At 36.1% G+C, this 22,954-nt stretch overlaps 1 protein-coding gene across 1 annotated transcript in view; it reads right to left on the reverse strand.

Moving 5' to 3' along the window:
• VWDE (von Willebrand factor D and EGF domains) overlaps window positions 1–22,954 on the reverse strand; it is a 70,144-nt gene that overhangs the window by 20,383 nt on the left and 26,807 nt on the right. Inside the window, exons 13-19 of the mRNA XM_056118564.1 lie at window positions 22,597–22,733; window positions 14,899–15,054; window positions 14,700–14,804; window positions 12,763–12,877; window positions 9,672–9,922; window positions 8,321–8,540; window positions 2,693–2,830 (exon numbers count right to left, since the gene is read on the reverse strand). Coding sequence (XP_055974539.1) covers window positions 2,693–2,830; window positions 8,321–8,540; window positions 9,672–9,922; window positions 12,763–12,877; window positions 14,700–14,804; window positions 14,899–15,054; window positions 22,597–22,733 — 1,122 coding nt within the window. The remainder of the gene's footprint in view (window positions 1–2,692; window positions 2,831–8,320; window positions 8,541–9,671; window positions 9,923–12,762; window positions 12,878–14,699; window positions 14,805–14,898; window positions 15,055–22,596; window positions 22,734–22,954) is intronic.

The following is a 22,954-nucleotide window of genomic DNA, read 5'->3' on the forward strand; positions in this document are numbered from 1 at the left end:
GTTGACAGCAGCTGAAATTTTATATCTAAATAGCCAAAAAGGAAAAAGAAACAATGGCATTCATTAATGTTCTGTTGTCTGCTGAAGTTTACATCACATAATTTCCTCCTTCATTTATTGGCTTGATACTTTTCTGGAATGAACATAATACTAAGAGTTAATACTATACCAGGAGCTATGTGATAATCAAAAGTTATCACATGGTCCATGTCTTCTATGAACTTATCCCATCTGTTTAGATATATAAGGTAGAATAGAATTTTAAACATTATAAAAGCTAAATAATAGTAAGTAATAATCTAATTAAAATTTTAGATAAATAATCAATAATCATTATTTGCCAGTACAACACTGTGATCAGAGCAAATCCTACTTTCTACAAGCTCAATATTGTCAGGATATAGACATATGAGAAACTCATAACAATCTGTCATCACTATAATAATCATGATAGCCATGAAACTTATAGGAACACAGAAAAGTAAACAACTGTTTGGTTCATTTATGAAGTTTTTCTTCAACGTGGGGGGAGAAAAACTGAACTCATGAGTGAAAATTGAGTGCTAAACTATACTATTTTTTCTTGAAAGGCAATGAACTGACAATCTAATTATTTTATCAATGTTACAAACTGGGATTTTATATCTTTTACTGATTACTAAGTTAAGAATTAAAACATTTTTGTCTTCTTCTAAAAGAGATGCTATCAATTCTCCTCTTTCCCAGGGTACTCTTCATTCCTCTTAGCTTTTATATCCTTTGGTATAAAAAATTTTTTAATTCATTTAGGGTATAGACAAATTTCAAGTAGTATTTAGACATGTTTTCCTTTGAAATTTTGTATTACATTATCTTCATTTATAACTCTTCTAGAATCCTTAAATATGATTTTAAAAAAAAGAAAACAAAACCAACAAAAACAAAAAAAGAAAATTTAAAAACAATTAAAAAATTTAACATCTTTGACAATAAAAACAAAGGCAAAATTTTTTTTTGGAAATTTTGAGAATTTCAGAAGACACAGCAATTGAGTGATTTAGAGTAATAAAGAATGAGTGTATCAAATATAGCCAAAACCTAAATAATAGCAAAGCAGTACATACAAGCAAGTGCCAACAAATACAAAGAATAAGAGCCTGGCCTCATAACTGTTGGATGAAGCAAGTAAGACCCTTCCTTTAGTACGTCAAGGCAAATCAGTATCTCCTTCTCCAATTCTCTGTTCACTGAATGGCTGCTCCCTCCTACCCTAAATCAGTTAACATATCTATGTCTGGGCTCATTTAACTGTAAAATAACAGTTACTGTGTGTAGCACTCATGGCAATATAGTGAGATAATACATAAAAATAATTCTGTCCTGTGCATGCATTTTATAAATATAGACTAAATCTCAGTTGTTATAGTAAGAAAGCAAATTAGATTAAGAAACAAACTATTTGCATAATCTATTACTGTCTACTTATAAAATAAAAAAGAATTAATTATATAAGAATACTGTGAATAATAGTGTTTAGTGAGGCAGGTGGAAACTCATCAATAGAGCTAAAATTAAGAGTGTTTTCCTATATTGCAATAATCAATAATGATATTTGCAGGATGAACAAGTGCAGTGATACCTTGCAAAGTAAATACCTAATATTACATAACTTAAAGACATAAAGAAACCTGAAGTGAAATGTACTAGATTCATCTGAGGACAATCGCAGAATGGTAACGAATGAACCTATTATTTTAGAAAAGGCATTATTGGAGGGAAAGAACTTGGAAAATAATTAACTTCTGGTTTTCAGATTTGAGTAGATGTTCGATAACCAGGAACTTATTGAAAGGGTCACATGAAGCCATAAACATCTCTGAAACGTCACCATAAATAATATAATTTATTCATCATATGGGGCTGGAGCGATAGGACAGCGGGTAGGGCGTTTGTGTTGTACACAGCTGACACAGGTTCGATTCCTCCGCCCCTTTCAGAGAGCCCGGCAAGCGACCGAGAGTATCTCACCCGCACAGCAAAGCCTAGCAAGCTACCAGTGATGTATTCGATATGCCAAAAACACTAACAACAACTCGCACAATTTGTTGTGAGATGTTACTGGTGCCCACTCGATCAAATCGATGAACAACAAGAGGACAGTGCTACAGTGCTATTCATTATACGACAGAAATAATTTCTTTTAAGTCAGAAATTTTGAGAGAATAACAATAACAAGGAAAGCATTAAGTTTTAAACTGCATTAGAGAGAGAAAGAGAGAGAGAGAGAATAAAAGTGCCTTCCACAGAGTCAGGCAGGGAGTGCGGGGGACAGGAGGGAAACTGGGGATATTGGTGGTGGGAAATGTACACTGGTAAAGGAAAGGGTGATGGAACATTATATGACTAAACCCCATCATGAAAAACTTTGTAACTGTATATCTCATTTTGATTCAATAAGAAAATAAATTAAACTGCATTATGGAATATTAAATGATTTTTCTAAAAATAAAAATACATAAAGAATTAATAAGGAGAGACTGCTAAAATCTCAGGGCTGAGACAAATGGAGACATTACTGGTGCTGCTTAAGTAAATTGATGAACCATAGGATGACAGTGATACAGTAAAAGAAATAAACATGTTCATTTTTTGAAAAAGCAACAAATGATAATATAGTATTTATTATTAGATTTTAGTGAAGATCATTACTTACTAGATTCATCTCCATTTGTTGATTTAATGTGCTCCTCACTCTGTATGGCGTTTTTATTATCCTCTTCCTTAGTTGTGCTGTTGTCAGATGTGAAGGCCGAGGTTGGTGTAGTAAATTCATTAAGAAACTCATTTTCAGCTGTAAGTGTGTAAATGTGTACAATGAAAACAAAACATAGTTGAACTGTAATCAAAACCGGTTTCTGGGATTAAGAATATACCAAAAAATGTTCCTTGGATCAAAACCTTTGCAAATCATATTAGAAGATAAGTTTAAAAGTCAAGTCTTAAACAACCTCTTTTTCTTCCTCCTCCTCCTCCTCCTCCTCCTCCTCCTCCTCCTCCTTCTTTTTTATTTTTTTTGTACTGAATCATATTCCCCTAAAATCCTATGTTAAAATTATGTAGGTACTAGGTACGAGACTGCATTTGGACAGAGTGCCTGTATAGAGGTAACTACAGGTTTAAAAGGTCATAAGCGGGTCTTTTAGCAATAGTACAGTGGGTAGGGCATTTGCCTTGCATATGGCCAACTTGGGTTCGATTCCCAGCATCCCATATGGTCCCCTAATCACCTCAAGGAGTAATTCCTGAGTGCAGAACCAGGAGTAACTCTGAGCAAAAAAAAAAAAAAAAAAAAATTCCTAAACATGGAGCCTAAAAAAAAAAGTCCTAAACACAGAGCCTAATCCCATAGCACTGGTGCCCTTACAAGAAGAGTGACAGGGAAAGTTGTGCATATAAGAACATAGAGACATAGGGACCATGTGCAGATCAAGGGGAAACGCCAGAAGTCCATCCTGCCAACACCTTGATTCTGAATTCCTCATGCTCCACAACTGTGATAAACTACATTTTTTGCTTGAGTCACTACTTAGAGGCAGCTTGTGCTGACTAATGTATTTTCCTGTGGTTCTGTTCACTATTCACCCACCCAATCAATTTTGTGTGCTCTCATAAACTCTGTACTTCATGATATTAACTCGTACGTACCCCTTGCCTCCACCCATTAGCAACCCCTAAGAAGAAGAATTGCAGATAGAGAGCTCAGAAGGCTGCGGGCAAGAAGGAGGCTCCTTCTGTCCCTGCACAGTACGGTCCTATGCACCCCAGAAACCTATCAGGTGTGGCCAAACCTTATCCCCAAAATAAGAATGAAGGCAGCACTGTATGATCTTTCATATTTATCAATTCTGCTCAGACACAAGGTAGGCCTTAATCCCTGTATATTCTATATTCTCTCTCTGTCTCTCTCTGTCTCTCTCTCTCTTTCTTTCTCTCTCTCTTCCCCCACTCCAGGTTCTCGTTTTTCATAGGATCTAGGAGTGGGAAAGAGAATGGAGAAAGGGGAAGGAAAGAGAGGAGGAGACACAGGAGGGCGACAAAGCCTGAGAGAGAATGATAAAGAACAGAATGTGTGTGTGTGTGTGTGTGTGTGTGTGTGTGTGTGTGAAAGAGAGAGAGAGAGAGAGAGAGAGGGAGAGAGAGAGAGAGAGAGAGAGAAGAGAGAGAGATGGAGTACTTACCATTATTATGACCTCATTTAACCTTAATTTCTCTTCCAAATACAGTCACACTTAGTGGGTTTCAACATATGAACTGTGGTAGTGAGAGACACATACATACACATTTCAATTCATACACAATGAATGCCAACTCTACTCCAATTCACCTCAACCAGGACCCTGAAAAATTCACTCATCTCACTTAGCCCAGTCACTGACCAACTAGTCATCTTGTTTTCATTATCTCTGAGTATCTTTATAATTTTCTTATATGTTTGTAATATTGGACTGGAGCGATAGCACAGCGGTAGGGCTTTTGCCTTGCGCAGAGCCAGCCTGGCCGTGCTGGTTTCAATTCCTCAGCCCTTCTCGGAGAGCCCGGCAAGGTATGAGAGTATCTCACCTGCACTGCAACACAGTAACAACAAGTCTCAAAATGGAGATGTTTCTGGGCCCGCTCAAGCAAACTGATGAACAATGGGAGGACAGTGTTTGTTTGTTGTGTGTTTGTAATATTGCTTTAGCTCTTCTTTCTACCCTCAAACCTATACAGCTCTATACAGTTTCTCACTCACAACTGACGCACATTTTATCTATCTTTTTGAGGTGGTTTTGGGCTGGTGGTGCTCAGGGACTGCTCCTAAGTCTGTGCTCAGGGGTCTCTCCTGAGTGGTCCTTGAGGGAGCACTTGCAGTGCCAGGGACTGAATCCTGGTTGGCCCATGCATGTGTAAGTGTCTTACCCACTATATACTATCTCTACCTGCATGTATTTCTTCAGTAGACTTTCTCAAAAATAAACCTGTGATTTTCAGTGATCTAGCCACTTCTCTGGCTTTGATCTTGTAACAACCTTCGTCATAGCTAGCATAAAGGATCATTCACAGAATCCAAGGTGTGCTGTGATATTAAATGCAACTCTATCTTTGCCCATGCAATTTCCTCTGCTCCAAAAGCACACCACCCTCCCCAAGCCCCTTAGTGGAATAACTATGTAAAGCTTCTCATATTCCTCTAGAGAGTCCCTGTGCAGTATGCCTATAATTCTCTCATGATACTGCTATCAAAATACAGAAAACATTTCATTGTTATGTATGATTACATGCCATATTCCCTGATATTATACCTAAAATTATGAAGTCAGAGAAAATACATTTTTACACACTCTGAATCTAGCACAGTATATGATACCTCAACTGTACATATACAATTGCAAGTAAAAGATATAATCAGACAACTTTGAATTAATTTAAAACAACAAAGATATTCATCACCAAAAAAGGGACTCATACCATGACATATTTTTCCATCACCATGAAACCCTTTTGGACATGATCCACAGTGATAGGAACCAAAAGTATTGAGACATTCCACCTCTGGAAAACAAGGCTTGGATTCACACTCATCAACATCTTCCTGGCAGGTTTTGCCTAAAGAAAATATAGATGCAGTTGTCAAATTCTCTAATCTAATTGAGACTAATTTCTTTCTACTTTTTTGTATATTTTTCAAATATTCTCAAAGTTGTCATAATTAAAATACACATACTTGACTTAATATTTACTGCACAAATGGGGACCAGAGAGAGTACTGTGGGTATGGCACTTGATCCCCAGCACTCCAGATGGTCCCCCAAGCCAGTTAGGAGTAATTCCTGAGTGCAGAACTAGGGATAACCCCTGAGCATTGTCAGGTGTGGCCAAAACAAACCAAAAGAAAAAATTATTGCATAACTAAATATAAAGCCATTAATTTGAGTATGTTTAACGCCAAACCAGATTACTCGCATAAATAAGATTTTCCTTAAAACTAAGAATCAGTAAGCCCATTCATATTTTAAGACAAGTGATCATATTAGAAACACTTAGTCTTGTTTTGAAAATTTGGTGATTTAAAAAAAAAACTGAGAGGCCGGAGCAATAGTACATGGGGTAGGATTTTTTCTTTCATATGGCTGGCCTACATTTGATCCCTAGACCCCCAAATGGTTCCCCAAACCTATTAGGAATGATTCCTGAGCAACAGAGTCTGTAGACAGAGTCTGTAGTACTTCCTGAGCACTGCTGGGTCTGCTCTCCCCCCGCCAAAGTTGTTAGAATGGTTGCCTATTTAGCTGAAGAACATATTATTTAATTCAATTATTGAATTTGCTATGGAAATATATAAAAATTTTTGCAGTTTTCTAGCCAAGTTGGTTTTGACATTTTGTTGGTTTGGTTTTTGTTTGTCTTGTTGAGCTTCCCAATCAATGCTCAAGGATCCCAGGGATCACACCAAGGTTAGTTGGCAACTGTGTCAGGCAGTTGAATTACAAGGGCCTGAGGATGAAAAGCTGCTCAGCCCTTAGGTACAAGGGAACCACCAGGGCCACACCCAATAATGCCCAGTTATGCTGAGGGATGGGAAGCAAGTATGCCAGGGTTCAAACTTGGGCACTTGCCTCTGATTGCTGGGCTGTATCTAGGCTCCCTTTAAAAAGTTTTTAAGATGAAATATTTTTTTAATTATTTTAACACTTGAATAAATACATTCAGTCATTAGCAATCAGTTACTCTTATTAAAGATCCATGAAGCAATTAATACCTGAATTCTTTCCAAGGCAGTCTTTGTATGCCTGAAACAACTATATTATGAGCAACTTTGTAAACCACGGTGTTTTTTTTTTTCTTTTTTGTTTTTGTTTTGTTTTGTTTTGCTTTTGGATCACATCCGGTGATACTCAGGGGTTACTCCTCGCTCTGCACTCAGGAATCACTCCTGGAGGTGCTTGGGGGACCATATGGGATGCTGGGAATCGAACCCAGGTCGGCCGTGTGCAAGGCCGTGTGCAAGGACGTGTGCAAGGCCCTACCCGCTATGCTATTGCTCCACACCCAGCCACGGTGTTTTAATAAAAGTAAATTCTTATAAAAAGCAATCTGAAGTATAACTAATAATTGCCTCCAAAGATAACATTTTTGTTTTAAATGCTACAGAAAAATTAAGACACCCAAATATCCTGTTTAGTTCTATTAAAATGTTAAAATAGATGCTGTCAGTTCCAAAGTTACATATTTACTTATATCTAAAAATGTTGTTGTGAACTTTTTGTTTTTGCTTTTTGGGTCACACCCAGCAATGCACAGGGGTCACTCCTGCCTCATGCACTCAGGAATCACTCCTGGTGGTGCCCCAGGGGACCACATAGGATGCTAGGAATTGAGCCCGGGTCAGCTGCGTGCAAGGCAAACGACCTACCCACTGTGCTATGGCTCCAGCCCCTTGTTGCAAACTTTTTAAAAATACCTTTGGAAATAAAAGTTGTCAGTCATGAACGCATTTGAGATCTCAGAATCAGATATCTTGGGACTATTTTTGTTAAAGAATATATGATGACGTAAACTCTAATTTTATATCACAATGTTTTCAAAGTTAAAAATGATCAATGAGGAACCTGAGGGATAGTACAGTAGTTAAGGCATTGATTGAACATGGATGGCCCCAGTTAAATCTTTGGCATCACTTCTGATTCCCCCAAGAAGCTCTAGGTGTGATCCCTGAGCAGAGAACCAGAAACACTGCTAAGTGTGACCCTGAGCATTGTTAATCGTGGCCCCCAAACAAACAACAAACAGCAAACTATGTAATAAGCCAGGGATCCAGGAATATGGTCAGCAACAGAGCATTCGCCGTGCATGCGTAAAGCCCTGGGTTTGATTACCGGCACGGAAAAGAAAAATTATCAGTGAAATTCTCAAATATTTCCCATGGCACATTTATTTGCTATCCTGTATTTCAGTAGTAACATATCAAACATGTTTCTACCTATCAAATACAGATAAAAAACTGTTACAAATCTGCAGAATACAATATAGCTATAGAATATTGATACTAAAATTATAAACCTGGGAAAACTTGTAAGTTTTCCTATATAAGAAATTTTAAAAGGATATGGATTGCATGTATTTTTGAGGAATTTTGCTAGGGTTTTTACTAGGATTTTTCAAGGTGCACTAAAATCTTTAGGACCATATATTTGCTCAAGCCTCTTAGCTTAATGTTCTGTCTTCCTTACAAGTTGACTCACGTATTCATTCACATACACACGATCCACTATTCAAGGAATCCTGAAAAACCAAAACTCACCTTTGAGTCCAGGTGGACAAACACAAGAAAAATTGTGAATATCAGCAACACATTTACCAAGGCCACAAGGGTTTGAATGGCATTCAGTGACATTCATTTCGCAAAGAATACCCTGAAACCCAGGTGAGCAGGCACACAGGTACGCTCCACTTCCTGGGGAGAATTCAGTGTCAGACACACATGACCCACCATTCAAGCAATCACAAGACTTCACAAACACCTGCAAGGAAGTTAAAAAGCAAATGCCTTATTTTGCAATACCATCATCTTCATATTATACCCTAGGTATCATAATAGACATCAATATTTATGTTTAAGAAGAATCAAATCATGTTTTCTATTACAAAAAAAATATGGCTGTGTGTTTAAAAGTTCTCTTATCATTGTTAGGTGCATAAGAAGTTGGTCTGGGAATAGTAAAACAGATCTATGTGATCTATATTTGAAATTACATTTTAAAATTCTTACAAGAATTGGTCAAAATTTTGGGAACTTAATTTCCATAAAACATCTAATAATTTATCCCTATTTAAAAACTTAGAACATGAATGATATTCACTTTTGAAATAAAGCTATTAAATTGTTCACTGAACAACATCTATGTAATAAAAATAACTTCAACTATACTATATTACTTCGATTACTTCAGAAGACAATCCTGCTTATTTTCAAGAACATATCAAGAATATAAGAGCTAGATATAATGATTTAATTATCAATTTCTGCAATGTAAGAAAAGTTTAAAAAACTTTTCTGTCATGTAAAAAGAGTTGGAAATAGCAAGTTAGTTACTTATCCTACCTGCAAATCTACATACTGAAAGAATCAAAATTACTTAAAGTACTAGTTAATATGACAAAGTACATACTTTTTTTATAAATTATTTTGATAAAAATGTCTCTAAAGGTCCAAATGAATACACGACATAAAAACAATTTTAAGAGCTCAATGAATGAGTCAGCAGAAAAGCACAATCCACAATTATTTAAAATCACATATTTACAATTCTGATTTCCAATTCAGCATCTATGATTTTTCCACTTCAAGAAAATTGTCAATCTTAGATTAATCACATATGTTTCAGAGTAAGACATCAATGAATTCTGTTCTCTTGTCATTGTTAGGTGCATAAGAAGTTAGTCTGGGAATAGTAACATAGTTCTATGTGTTTCAGATTTGAAATTACATTTTTAAATTCTTATAAGAATTGATCAAAATTTTGGAAGCTTCATTTCCATGAAACGTTTAGTAATTTAACTCCTATTTAAAAGCTTAGAACATGAATGATATTCACTTTTGAAATAAAGCTATTAAATTATTCATTGAACAATATCTATGTAATAAAAATTACTTCGATTGTAAATGTAGTTTCAGCATCACAGTTGTCACTAAGGTGCAGAATGAATTGCTGGGGAGTCTGTGTCTCTGCTTGCCACATAAGAAGTCCTGAAGAAGAAACATCTGCTCCTTTAGGACCAGAGTCCAAGGTAAAATGGATCTCAGATCCCTCTGGATCAAAAGCGGTGAACTGGTACATAAAGTTTTCCCCATAATATGCATGTAATTTGCTTTGTGGGATTTGAATTACTGGTGGTTGGTTGTCTGAAACAAAGAAAACATTACTTTTGCACCATATAGTAAAGGAAAAATATGCTACAGAAAGGTCCAATTGGTATATGTATTTTTTAATGCCTGAGTTTTTTAAATCATTATACTTTTAATTATATTTGATTCTTGAACAACGCAGGAGTTGCTAGGGATACTAACTCCAGGAAACAGAAAATCTGTGTATAACTTTTGACTCCCCGAAATTGAACCACTAATAGTCCACTATTGATCCACTATTCAGATGTTAATAGAGATACTCTAATAAAATATGTTAATGTTAATAATATGTTAATAGAGCTAATATTAACATATTTTGCATATTGCCTGTATTAATACTACGTTTTTACAAAAGAGGTATTTAGAGAAAGATTTAAATTATAAGGAAGGGGAAAATGTATACACTTTACCATAGAATTTAAATTACATGTCTGTTTTCTAGATGAATTCCGCTAATACCTGTACCCAAATTATCTCATATAATTAAAACAATGTATATGTTTCTGTATCACTAGCAATAAATATAAAAAATAAAAGGATAATGTGAAAAAGTATTTTTATAAGTTTAAGGATTAATGGACTGACAATATAGAATACAATTTCTTTATAGTAGTCTAGTATAATTCACATGATTACTTCACAGTAGTATGGTTATATACTGAAATTTTTGTGGCATACAGCTTTACAGCCATAAGATTTGTGTCTATCTTACAGCAGTAAATGTTAAAATGGATTATTAACTACATATTTATTGTGAATTAAAATCATGCCTTTTCTTAACTTATTCTGTTTCTAGGCTGAGCAAGCCCCAATACTAACCTTCTTCAAAAGCTGCAAATCTACAAAAATATTTTAATGTATCTAATGATATAAACCACATTTAAATATTCCCACAGTTCAAACCTGTGTTTTTCAAAGATCAATTGCATTTGTTTTTACTTTCATTAAACAATCCAAATAAATTAAATGCCAATCTTTGAAAATGAGACTAACAGATCTAAGACTTAAAATTTGACTATGAGAATGTGAAAGAACTTTGAAAATACAACAAAATGTAGCAAATATTTGCCTCATGCATATGGAACGTACCTCTTCATATTGAAATTACTTCTCAATGTGAATTGTCTTAAAGCATGCCCTCTCAATTTTTTATCTTTTCCTTAACTCCCTTTCTCTGTTTCTTCTTTACTATATCTGTCAATGGGTTGTTCATAAGGTTCCCCTGAATTTTCTCTCTGATATGCTTGCCTCCTTAGATGCAATAATCAGAACTCACTCAATCAAACCAAGCTTGAGATCCTCAGAAGTATTTCTAGGGGGTAAATTCACACTCTGGAATTGTGGTTACTTCAGAGGACAGAGAAAGTCCACAGGCCTCATGAAATTGTTAAAAATATCTCTTCAGAAGAACTCATTTAAAATGGTGCCCTTCTTCACTTCCAAGTTAAAAAAAAATACCCTTTTTTCAGTGCCCAAACAGGACACAAACACCCTAATTATGTGGACAAAGTAATGATGTCAGGAGACTGCAGTCATATGCTTGTTTGTCCATGTGCTATTGGCAATGCACCAATATTAGTTTCCTCACCTTCTGTATTAGAGGTTGGAAGAGATAATATTACAAGACCACATTTCTAAACAATGTTTATCTATAATGAATAAATCATACCAAAGGCATTAAAAGAACTAATTTAGAATATTTTATTTTGCAGAAGTTATAACATATTTGCCTTGTATAGTACACAAAATTCTTCCCCAAATATCTATATAACATTCCTTGAGTCTTACATCTGAGTAATAAATTATTTGATTATATAGTCTAAAAGAGTAATTAAACTTGCACATATGATAATATGTACAAATACAGTAAAAAGCACTACTAGATATAAGATTTTAGGGTTCTCTTAAATAAAATTATAAAGCACAAGATTGTACCTTGTATCTAATGATGCCTGGTCTTTTGAATGAGGAAAAAAACTGTAAGAAACAACTATGTGGAATTAAACATAGCTGCATTTAGAATTGTGAAGAAATAATATATCACAGAACTATAACCTGTAAGGTACTTTTTTTATAAAACAAATACCAAGAAATTATCCATGCCCAATATTACACTTGTAGAGTCAGAGAATAAGAGGGCTGAAAATACTTTCTTCTAAACACCAGGTAATCTTATTAGATTGGTGACTAATGCATGACCTTTTAAACGTAAATCATTAAATACCTGATCACAAATTGAAAGAGAAAAGGCTAGAAACAGGATTTAGATCTTTGGTATTAATGTAATATTTTCATAAAACCCACTGATTTTTACTAGTGAAAGTTGTATACTTCTATAATACTCATGAGACTATTTTGTTAGCTGCCATTTGACTTATACACTGAGTATGTAGCTGAATTTACCATTCCCATTTTTTCCATTAATAATTCATATATTCTTTACTTTTAAATTATTAAAATTAAAATCCCATTTCTTGTGCCAGAAGGATTAGTAGGAGGTGCTTGCTTTGTATGCGATTAACCCAGGTTCAAATCCCCAGCATTGCATTTGGTTCCCTAAGTACTACAAGATATGATCCTTGAGCACAGAGCCAGGAGTAAGCCCAAGCATTGAATTTGACCTCAAAACAAAAACAAAAGCATAGTTTTATATAATATAATCACAGAAGGCATATCAAACAAAACATGCCATCTTAAGCTCCTTAGAACAAAGTAAATCATGAACTTAGGAAAAAATATGACATAAAACATTTATCTTAACATATTTATAAACTGTAACAAAAATTCTCTTAAACAACCTTGTTTTAATAATGCTGAATTAATAAAGAATAACTTACTTTCTAAAATTGACCAAGAAAATTTTGAAATTTTGGGTCTACAAACAAAACAAGAGTTGGTAGGTGCTTTATCCCCTTCAGCGTAGCAAAGGCCATCAATGATGCAAACATTTTCCTAATGCAAAAATGTTTAAAAAGGAAAACAAAGTATACCTATAGTTAGTGTTTAGAGGAAAAAATAAAACTCTGTATAGAAGGATATTAGCATACATATGTATATATATTTGTGTATATATATATTACATAATAAATATTAATATGGTTTCAATGAATGCATAATAGGAAATGCTTTGGTTAGAAAATAATTTTCACATTTCTTAATCATAATTCATTTTAGAAAAAAACACTTTGTTTACATGTAAATACCTTTGGAACAGAGAAATATAGAGGAAATAAGAAAATACACAGACTTATAGTTATCTACACAATTATATAATTTTTGGTAGAATAATATTTGTTTAAAGTATCTATTGACAAAATGTTAAAAAGATCTATTAAACACACACACAGTCACACTCATAGACTTTACTTTGACCATACAGAATTATATAATTGATAAGCAATATTCTATTTTCCTTTTACTGCCAAACTCATACTGGAAGTACTTTATTTATAGAAAGAAACAAAGAAGCAAAGACAGAAACAAAGAAAGAAACAAAGAAGGAAAGATTTTCCATTCTACCCATCTAATAGAATAATACTAGTTAAGAAATTCCCATCCTCTAAAGCACAAAATGTCCTGTGAACACAAAAAACCTAGACCATATCCATGGCATAATTTTCTATATTTGACAATAAATATCTTAATACAATATTTTAGCAAACTAGATTAGTATACACAGAAATAATTTTAAATGGAGCAAACATTTTAATCTGAAATGATCTCTTTTTTTGGGCACATAATCTATGCTTACTTAGCAAAGCCTCTTTCGACAGCCTTGGAACACTGCACAAAAATGAGATAAAATAACTCCAAGAAGATAAAACAACCTGGAATAACAAATTTCTCAAGTAATTCTTATTGGATATATGCAAATGCAGTATTTTGAGGAAAACAATCAAACAATTTATAATAACAGAAATTTCTTATTGATATGATGCAGGAAGTATTTAATAATGAAACAATTTTTGTTTTCATATGCATAAATATTATCTAATATATTTTGAAGATCTAAAGGATATCTGAGAAATAATAGCTGTTAAATTAGAAACTGATAAATGAGAGAGCTATTGATAAATCCAGTTGAATAGATAGAATTGAAGAGGGTGCTGTTGTGAGGAATTAGACTGTGTTGTCTGCAATCCCTTAAATGGCTCAATTCAGTTGGCACAGAAAACTTCCTTACCCACAGAAAATAGTTTTGCCCATTTCACAAATTCTATGCAAATGAATGTTATTTGCTAAAATGAGGATTGGGTAACCATGAATAGATAATAAAAAAATCATTACTATAATTACTGTTATTAATACTGGTTTTTAAGAATGTATGTATGAATTAAATTCAATCTAAACCTCTTTCGTTCTTTAATAATTAATCATCTGCCTCTTCAAAATGTTAATGGTAGAGACCTTTCCCTTAAGAATTCAACGAGATTTGGAGATCATAACAATTTCAATTAACCTTAAATAAACTTGAGGAATGTTGTTCTTTATGAATATTTCTAATATAAAGGTGTAAAAATCAACCTTAATGGGGCTGGAGCAATAACACAGCGGGTGTTTGCCCTGCACACAGCCGACCCAGGTTCAATTCCCAGCATCCCATATGGTCCCCCGAGCACCGCCAGGAGTAATTCTTGAGCGCAGAGCCAGGAGTAACCCCTGAGCATCGCCAGGTATAACCCAAAAACCAAAAAAAAAAAATCTACCTTAATGTGCCATCATGGAAATGTAATACATATGAGACAAATGTAAAAATAAGTGAAAGTATACGTACCTTTATAATACAAGAGTCATTTTCATAGAGTCCACAAATTTGACAAGCACCATCATATACAATCATTGTTTTGGGATTACTAAATTTATAGCCATCATTGGATACCTGTAATAAGATCACTTGCACAAATTTAGCTTCAAATTTATCACAAAATTGTCATGTATATATCTATAAATATGAAGATATTTTTATTTTTTACCTTTAATTGCCACTTTCCAATTGGTTTCTCCCCCATGAGGTCCAGAGTTCCAGAAAGCTGAACGTCATAAGGCAGCTGACAATCAATAGTTCTGCTGTTTTGAAAACTAGTACGGGCATTGATAGCTTCTCCAAGGACCCAATTACTATTATTGTACTGAAGAAGAAAGCAATGAGCCGTGTTAAGTTATGAGAATATTTTGCTAGTGAATTATGTAAAATTAATAGAAATTTATAAGTAATATACATTTGGAAATTCAGGCCAAATAAAATACAAACGAATAAACAAAAATAACTAGAGTGAGTTTCACTCAGAATTGAAATAAGTCCACACATCTTAATTGGATATAAACTGCTTTTAATTATTTAAGTATTTCTTGAAGGTCCAATCTAGAAAGTTACCTTTATTAGCCACATATGATAGATCTCTATATAGCAAATTTTCTTTGCAAAAGAAAACAGATTTGACCAAATAAACATATTTCAGTGACATATTAGTTATTTTTTTCTAGAAATTTTCTCATTTATCCTGAAAAACATCTCCTTTTACTTCTACTTGAAACTGCACTTCCTGAGTGTCATAGGGCTGTCAAAGTCTCTCGCTGGCTCTTGCATGACCTATCTCCCTGATTGCACTTGATTGTTCAAGGCTGGACTTTAACTGAACTAGAGTTTTGATTACTTGGAATATTGCAACTTCATACCAGGTATAAAGTTAAGCCCGTCTGCCTCTGGTGGTTGAGTTGCAATATTCAAAGATATAAAACTGTAGGTGGCCATATTTTTTATTATAAAGGAAAAATGTCTGGTGTCCAGTGAAACAGAAAAATGAAACCCACGATCAGAAAAGCAGAATGAACACAGAGACACAAGTACATATAAATGAGCCCTCACTGTTCACATCTCAAATTCAAGTATTTTTCCCTACAAATTTAGCTACATTCTTCTATTTGATTCTATGTAAAACATGCAATTCTCATAATAAATGTTATTTTTACTTAAGCTAATTAATATCGGTGTCTAGAAATGTATTGGTGTCCAAAGTGGAAAAGCTAGGGGTATGGTGCCGCCAGCAGTTCAATCTTTATCTGTGAGGTGAGTGCATCAGCAGCCTGATGGTGCCTTCAGACTTCCAGATTCAGATACCTCAAAACTGCTGCCGTGCCTTTGGCCAGGCTCCAAAAACTTGCGACAAAGTTGAGCAAGAAAATAAATGGCCAAAAGTCAGGTATGTGGGAGACACACCCACAAACCACCTCCAGGTCAGCTATATAATTGGAGGTAAGGCCTCTCTGGTTTATGATCAAAATGCTTAATGACCATGATCCCAGAGACTCAGAAACAAATCTAGAAACCCAACGGCTTTTGGCAGAGATGCATCTGGTCCCCACATGCCAGACAACCCCAGGGGGAAAAGGGTGTTGTCCCTCCATCTGCTCCCCCTTGGTGGTTCGGTGGTCACCATTCACCAGAGGCCACTGGACAGTCAGATTTGGGCCCACAGTGACGAGACACATGGAGCCTCACGGGATAGGAGTGGAGCTGACTCTTTCCTCCCCGCCCCAATGAGATCCCGAGTCACTGCCCACAAATGGCCTCTCTGGCTCCTGATCAACCTGCTAATGGCCATGATTCAAGAGACTCAAGAACAAATCTCAGAACCCAGCAGATTTTGGCAGAAATCTCTCCAGATTTAATTGTTAAAATTTTGGAATTCCAAAATTACATGGCCAATACTGCGGCCATGCAACATCATATGTTATTCATAACCAGCAATAGAAAACAAATTGTCTACTGTTGTCTTTCCAGCAGATCTGTGTGTTGGGGTAAAATCCCAAATAATAATGGTGGGTCTGGTGTCTAAATATTAAATGTAATCAAAGTAGAGAGAGAGTAATGTGGAAATCATCTGCCCCACAGGTAGGGGGAGGGTGTGGGATGGGGGTATTCTGGGGCTTTTCGTGGTAGAAAATGGGCACTGGTGAAGGTACAGGTGTTTCATTGTATGATGGAAACTTAAACTCGAAAGCTTTGTAACTGCTCTCATGGTGATTCAATAAATAAAATTATAAAAAATTTTTAAAAAAAGTAAGGTGGAGTTCATGTCCAATTCAATCAGCCTAATCAGTGACTGAATAAATAGTAGTACTCCTACATGTAAAAAAAAAGCAGAAAGTCAAGAAAAACACTAGGAATCATATATAAAATTAAAAGGATATAGTACATTACTACATTTAGATTGTCTGTATATTTTTAAATGTATGGCTATGGGGGTATTACGTGCTAAAAAATGATCCTGAATCATGTTAATATTTCAAGATAATGATTATGAGGAAAGGAATGTAAATGAAAGGAATGCAACATTAAAGTTTTGATTAGTAAAAATTTCATGCTGAAGATTTTATGGCTGGAAGATGAGGTACACAGTATACCCTTCTCAATTAAGCAGAGAGGGTGTAGTCTGTTATCAGACATATCAGGGGTACTTCTCTAGCAGTGAGGTACTGACAAGAAGTGTCACACACAGTCTAGGCAGCAACACTGAGATGAATATTATCTCTTGCTTTTTTGTGTCCATAACAAAATGCCAGCCAATATAGGAATTTTCTCTCCCCTGCCACTCTTGGAATAAGAATTCATTTTCAAATTCACCAATATTTTGCAGATATCTATTATGTACTAACTATATTCTGATTAAAAGGTAAACAGAGGAAAATATAAACACAATAAAATTTTGTTACTCATAGAAATAAAATTTAAAAACGATGTAGCAAGAGAGAAACCACTTACTCTAAATAACACTGTCAAGAAAGGTTTTTTCTTCTGCTTGGGAGATTGCTCCCTAACAGTGCTCTAAAGGAGATTGGGTTTCACAAGATTCTTAGCCAACATAGCTGATAGGTTCAGTGCTGGGGTTATAGACATGCAACTGCTCAGGCTCTGCCATGCTAGGGACAACCAGGCCACCATGGCAGTGCTTAGAGGCTGCCAGGACACTTCACAGTGCTACCACTGCCTCCAGGGTTAAACATTAACAGGGTGAAAAATAAACATTTGTCATCAGGATTTAAATTCAGTCTTAGTCACCCCTAATCACCCAGGCTTCTCTCAGCAGTACCCCCAGAAATTCTTCTGAAAAAGATTACGTTTCTCTTCTCAAAAGTTAAAGAAAGGAATGCCATTTGAACATTGCAAACAGAAACTGAAAATGCAGTTCAGTTTGCCTGGACAAAGAATAATATGAAAGACAGTCACTGTCACTGTCACTGTCCTCCCGTTGTTCATCGATTTGCTCAAGTGGGCCCAGTAACGTCTCCATTGGAGACTTTGTTGTTACTGTGTTTGGCATATCGAATACATCACGGGTAGCTGGCCAGGCTCTGCCATGCAAGCGAGATACTCTCGGTAGCTTGCCGGGCTTTCCTAGAGGGGCGGAGGAATCGAACTTGCGTCGACCATGTTGGCTGCGTGCAACGCAAACACCCTACCGCTATCGCTCCAGCCCCATGAAAGACAGAAATTCACAAAACATCATGAGAGTCTCACAGATCAGTTGCAAGTGTTCACATTTACAAATATATATATCTATATAGATATATAGATATATATGAGATAGAACATGAAGGTCATTCATTCCTACCATAATAACTTGGATGTAAATTTGGATTTAATCCTTAAGTACTTCAGCTGGAGCAATAGCACAGCGGTAGGGCATTTGCCTTGCACGCAGCCAACATGGCTGACTCGAGTTTGATTCCTCCACCCCTCTCGGAGAGCCCGGCAAGCTACCGAGAGTATCTCGCCTGCATGGCAGAGCCTGGCAAGCTCCCCGTGACGTATTCGATATGCCAAACACAGTAACAAGTGTCACAATGGAGACGTTACTGGGCCCGCTCAAGCAAATCGATGAACAACGGGAGGCCGTGATCATGACCGTGACCTTAAGTACTTAAAAATTGGATTCCATAAGGTCCTGGTTGTTTTATAGGGAGTGAGTGAAGGATATTATCAGGTGGCTGTTTCTCTAGCTAAAATTCTGTTTAAAAGTACTCATGTGACGAGTGGCTCTCCAGCATGGCCATGGCCCCAGAGGCATGCGGACATAATTTGGAACCCAGTGGCTCTTGGCAAAAAATGTGAATGGATTATGCATTAAGCTATGGTGCCATGCCCCCTGGGAGGGAAAGGGTACCTGTCTTTTCTGCTTTTTCGCCACCAGCTGCACGGAGGCCGCCACCTCAGAGCTTATTGGACAGCCAGGTATGAGCCTGTGGTGATGGAGCAACTTTGGCCTCATAGGATTGGAGGGAGAACCAGCACATCCTTCCCGCCCTGCCAAGACCATGAGTTGCCCCCCACGAGCGGCTCTCCGGCATGGCCATGGACCCTGAGGCACACAAACCAACCTCGGAACTATGCAGCTTTTGGCAGAAGTCCGTCCAGACTTAATATCAGAAATCTAAAATCGCTCGGCTGCTATAGAGGCTGCGTGACATCACATGGTCTTCATAGACAGCAACAGAAAACAAATTATTTCATGATGTCTTTTCAGTAGGTCTGATTGTTGGGGTAAAATTCCAAATAATAATGGTGCATCTTTTGTTGAAATAATGAATGTAATGAAAGTATAGAGTTAAGTAGAAATTATCTGCCTCACAGGCATGGGAAGGGGTGAGATAGGGGATATATTAGGGTTCTTGGTGGTGGAAAATATGCACTGATGAAAGGATGAGTGTTTGATCATTGTATGAACGAGACTTAAACCTGAAAGCTTTGAAACTATTCTCAGGTTGAATCAATAAATAAATAAAAAATGTAATCATGCACACTGGGATCAAAGTGCAGGGAATAGGGGGTGCTGTGTTCACCTGTTTTATCCCAAGCACCACATGGACCCCCAAGCACTGCTAGATACACACCTGGAGGCCTCCAAGAACTGCTGGGTGTAGCCCCTGTGGCTCCTAAGCAACACAGGACTGGCCCTGATGGACCTCAGCACTGTAGGGAAGCTGCAGTACTGAGCTTTCCTGCCAGGTTGGCTGCGTATTACAAGAGTGGCTCCCCAGGTCCCATAACTACTGTTTGGGAGTCACCTGACCTTGTACACACACACATACACACACACTAAAATATTACTGCAATTGGCTATAAAATCAATACCCAAAAGTCCATGGCTTTCCTATATGCAAATAATGAGAGAGAAGAAGTGACATGAAAAAAGCAATCCTGTTCACAATTGTGCCTCAAAAAATCACGTACCTCGGAATCAGCTTAACGAAAGAGGTAAAGGACCTGTACAAAGAAAACTACAAAATACTACTTCATGAAATAAAAGAGGACACGAGGAAATGGAAAGATATCCCCTGCTCATGGATTGGGAGAATTAACACTGTCAAAATGGCAATACTCCCCAAAGCATTGTACAAATTCAATGCGATCCCTATTAGGATACCCATGACATTCTTCAAAGAAATGGAGCAAACACTCCTGAAATTCATATGTCCTGAAATTCATATGGAACAATACGCCCCCATGAACAGCTAAAGCAATTCTTGGGGAAAAGAAAATGGGAGGAATCAACCTCCCAAACCTCAAACTCTACTATAAAGCAGTAATAATTAAAACAGCATGGTACTGAAACAAAGGCAAATCCGTAGACCAATGGAACAGGGTTGAATACCCTGACACTCTCTCCCACAAATATATGATCATTTAATCTTTGATAAGAGAGCAAGAAATGTAAAGTGGAGCAAAGAAAGCCTCTTTACCAAATTGTGCTGGCAAAACTGGACAGCTACATGCAAAAAAAATGGGCTCAGATCTCTACCTAAAACACCATGTGCAAAAGTCAGATCAAAATGGATCAAAGACCTCATCATCAGACCAGAATTTGTAAGGTACACTAAAGACAAGGTTGGCAAAACCCTCCACGACACTGAAGCTAATGGTATCTTTAAAGATGATACACCACTGGCCAACCAAGTGAAAACAGAGATAAATAAATGGGACTATCTTAAACTAAGAAACTTCTTCACCTCAAGAGAAACACTGACCAAAATACAAAGACAGTCTACAGAATGGGAAAGGATATTGCCCAATACACATCTGATAAGGATATACAAGGCACTGGTTGAATTTCACAAGAAGAAAACATCCAACCCCATCAAAAAATGGGGTGATGAAATGAACAGAAACTTTCTCAAAGAAGAAATCCGAATAGCTAAAAGGGACATGAGAAAATGCTCCACATCACTAATCATCAGGGAGATGCAGATCAAAACAACAAGATATCATTTCACACCACAGAGAATGACCCACATCAAAACGAAAAAAGGCAACTGGGGCTGGTGTGGATGTGGCTAGAAAAGGACTCTCCTTCACTGCTGGTGGAAATGCCAACTGGTTCAGCCCTTTTTGGAAAACAGTATGGACGCTTCTCAAAGAATTAGAAACTGAGCTCCTATTTGACCCAGAAATACCACTTCTGGGATTATAACCTGGAGATGCAAAAAAGTACAGAAGAAATGAAACCTGCACTTAAATATTAATTGCAGCACTGTTTACAATAGCCAGAATCTATAAAAAAAAAAACCCGAATACTCGAAAACAGATGACTAGTTAAAGAAACTTTGGTACAGCTACACAATGGAATACTATGCAGCTGTTAGAAAAGATGAAGTCATGAAATTTGCATATAGGTGGATCAACAGGAAAAGTGTCATGTTAAGTGAAATGAGTCAGAAAGAGAGGGACAGACATAGAAAGACTGCACTAATCTGTGGAATAAAAAGTAACAGAATGGGAGACTTACACCCAAGAGTAGCAGAGATAATGACCAGGAGGTCTGCTCCATGGCTTGGCAACTGACCTCAAATGCTGGGGGGAAAGGCAGCTCAGATAGAGAAGGGATCACCAAGTAAAGGATGTTGGGGGGACCCATTCGGATTGAAAGATGTGTGTGGAAAGTAAGCTATAGACCGAACACAATGGCCACTCAATAGCTCTATTGAAAACCACAACACCCAAAAGGAGAGAGAATAAACAGGAATGCCCTGCCGCTGAGGTGGGATGATAGTGGATAGGGTGCTCCGAACATTGGTGGGAGAAAATGGGCACTGGTGGAGGAATGGGTAAACGATCATTGTATGACTGAAATGCAAACATGAAAGTTCATAAGTGTGTATCTGTATCCTACGGTGATTCACAAATTAAAAATATTACTGCAATTGTAGAAAGGACCATCTATTGAATAAAGACTATTTATGGCAGGGGTGGGGGGGGAGGGGATGCACCTGCTTCTTCATGCAAAATTAACTTAACAAGAACAAATTAGATAATACTAAGAGTGAAAGTGAAATTACGTTTGAATAAAGAACAGATTTTATAAGTAAATCACCAAAATAATTCCCATGTTTTGTGTTTTTAAACTTTAATACAAAAGTTAATATACCAAGCATGATAACTTCTTATTATGACCAAAATAGTGAACTAATACTTATATAAAATTTCATAAAAGAAGTTAGGAGTTAACAAATATGAAATTTTAAGGTTAAGCAACTTAATTATATTTGTGGTCAGGTCTCTATGGTTTTCTTATCCTTTTGGAATATGGAGTTAGTCAATATACCAATTACCCAAAGTAAATTAATGTAAAAAAAACCTATAGACTTACTGTTTTTCAATATCATAATTAAAATACCTGTAGTTGAGTAAATTCACATTTAATTGAAGGTAATTCTTTGAAGCCTTGACCAAAAACTTTCACCATCATACAATTATGTTTTCGAATATTACAAAATCCGGCATTCTCAAGCTCTATAATTTCAGGAGCTTTGTCTTTGATAAAAATAAAAAAAGAACATATTTTGATCAATTTCAGAAAATAAATTATTTTCTAGTTCTCAATTAAAAGCATTTATTTGAGTAGTCAAAATTTACCCCAATACATTTATGTAATTTAATGTTAAAGTCATTCTATTAAATATTCCTACCAAATGACAAATATAAACAACATTATAGAAGCTTCCAGTGCCTGAATATACAGGTTTAATGTTTCA

This window comes from Sorex fumeus, unplaced genomic scaffold (assembly GCF_029834395.1).
Source record: "Sorex fumeus unplaced genomic scaffold, SorFum_2.1 ptg000037l, whole genome shotgun sequence".
NCBI lineage: Eukaryota > Metazoa > Chordata > Mammalia > Eulipotyphla > Soricidae > Sorex > Sorex fumeus.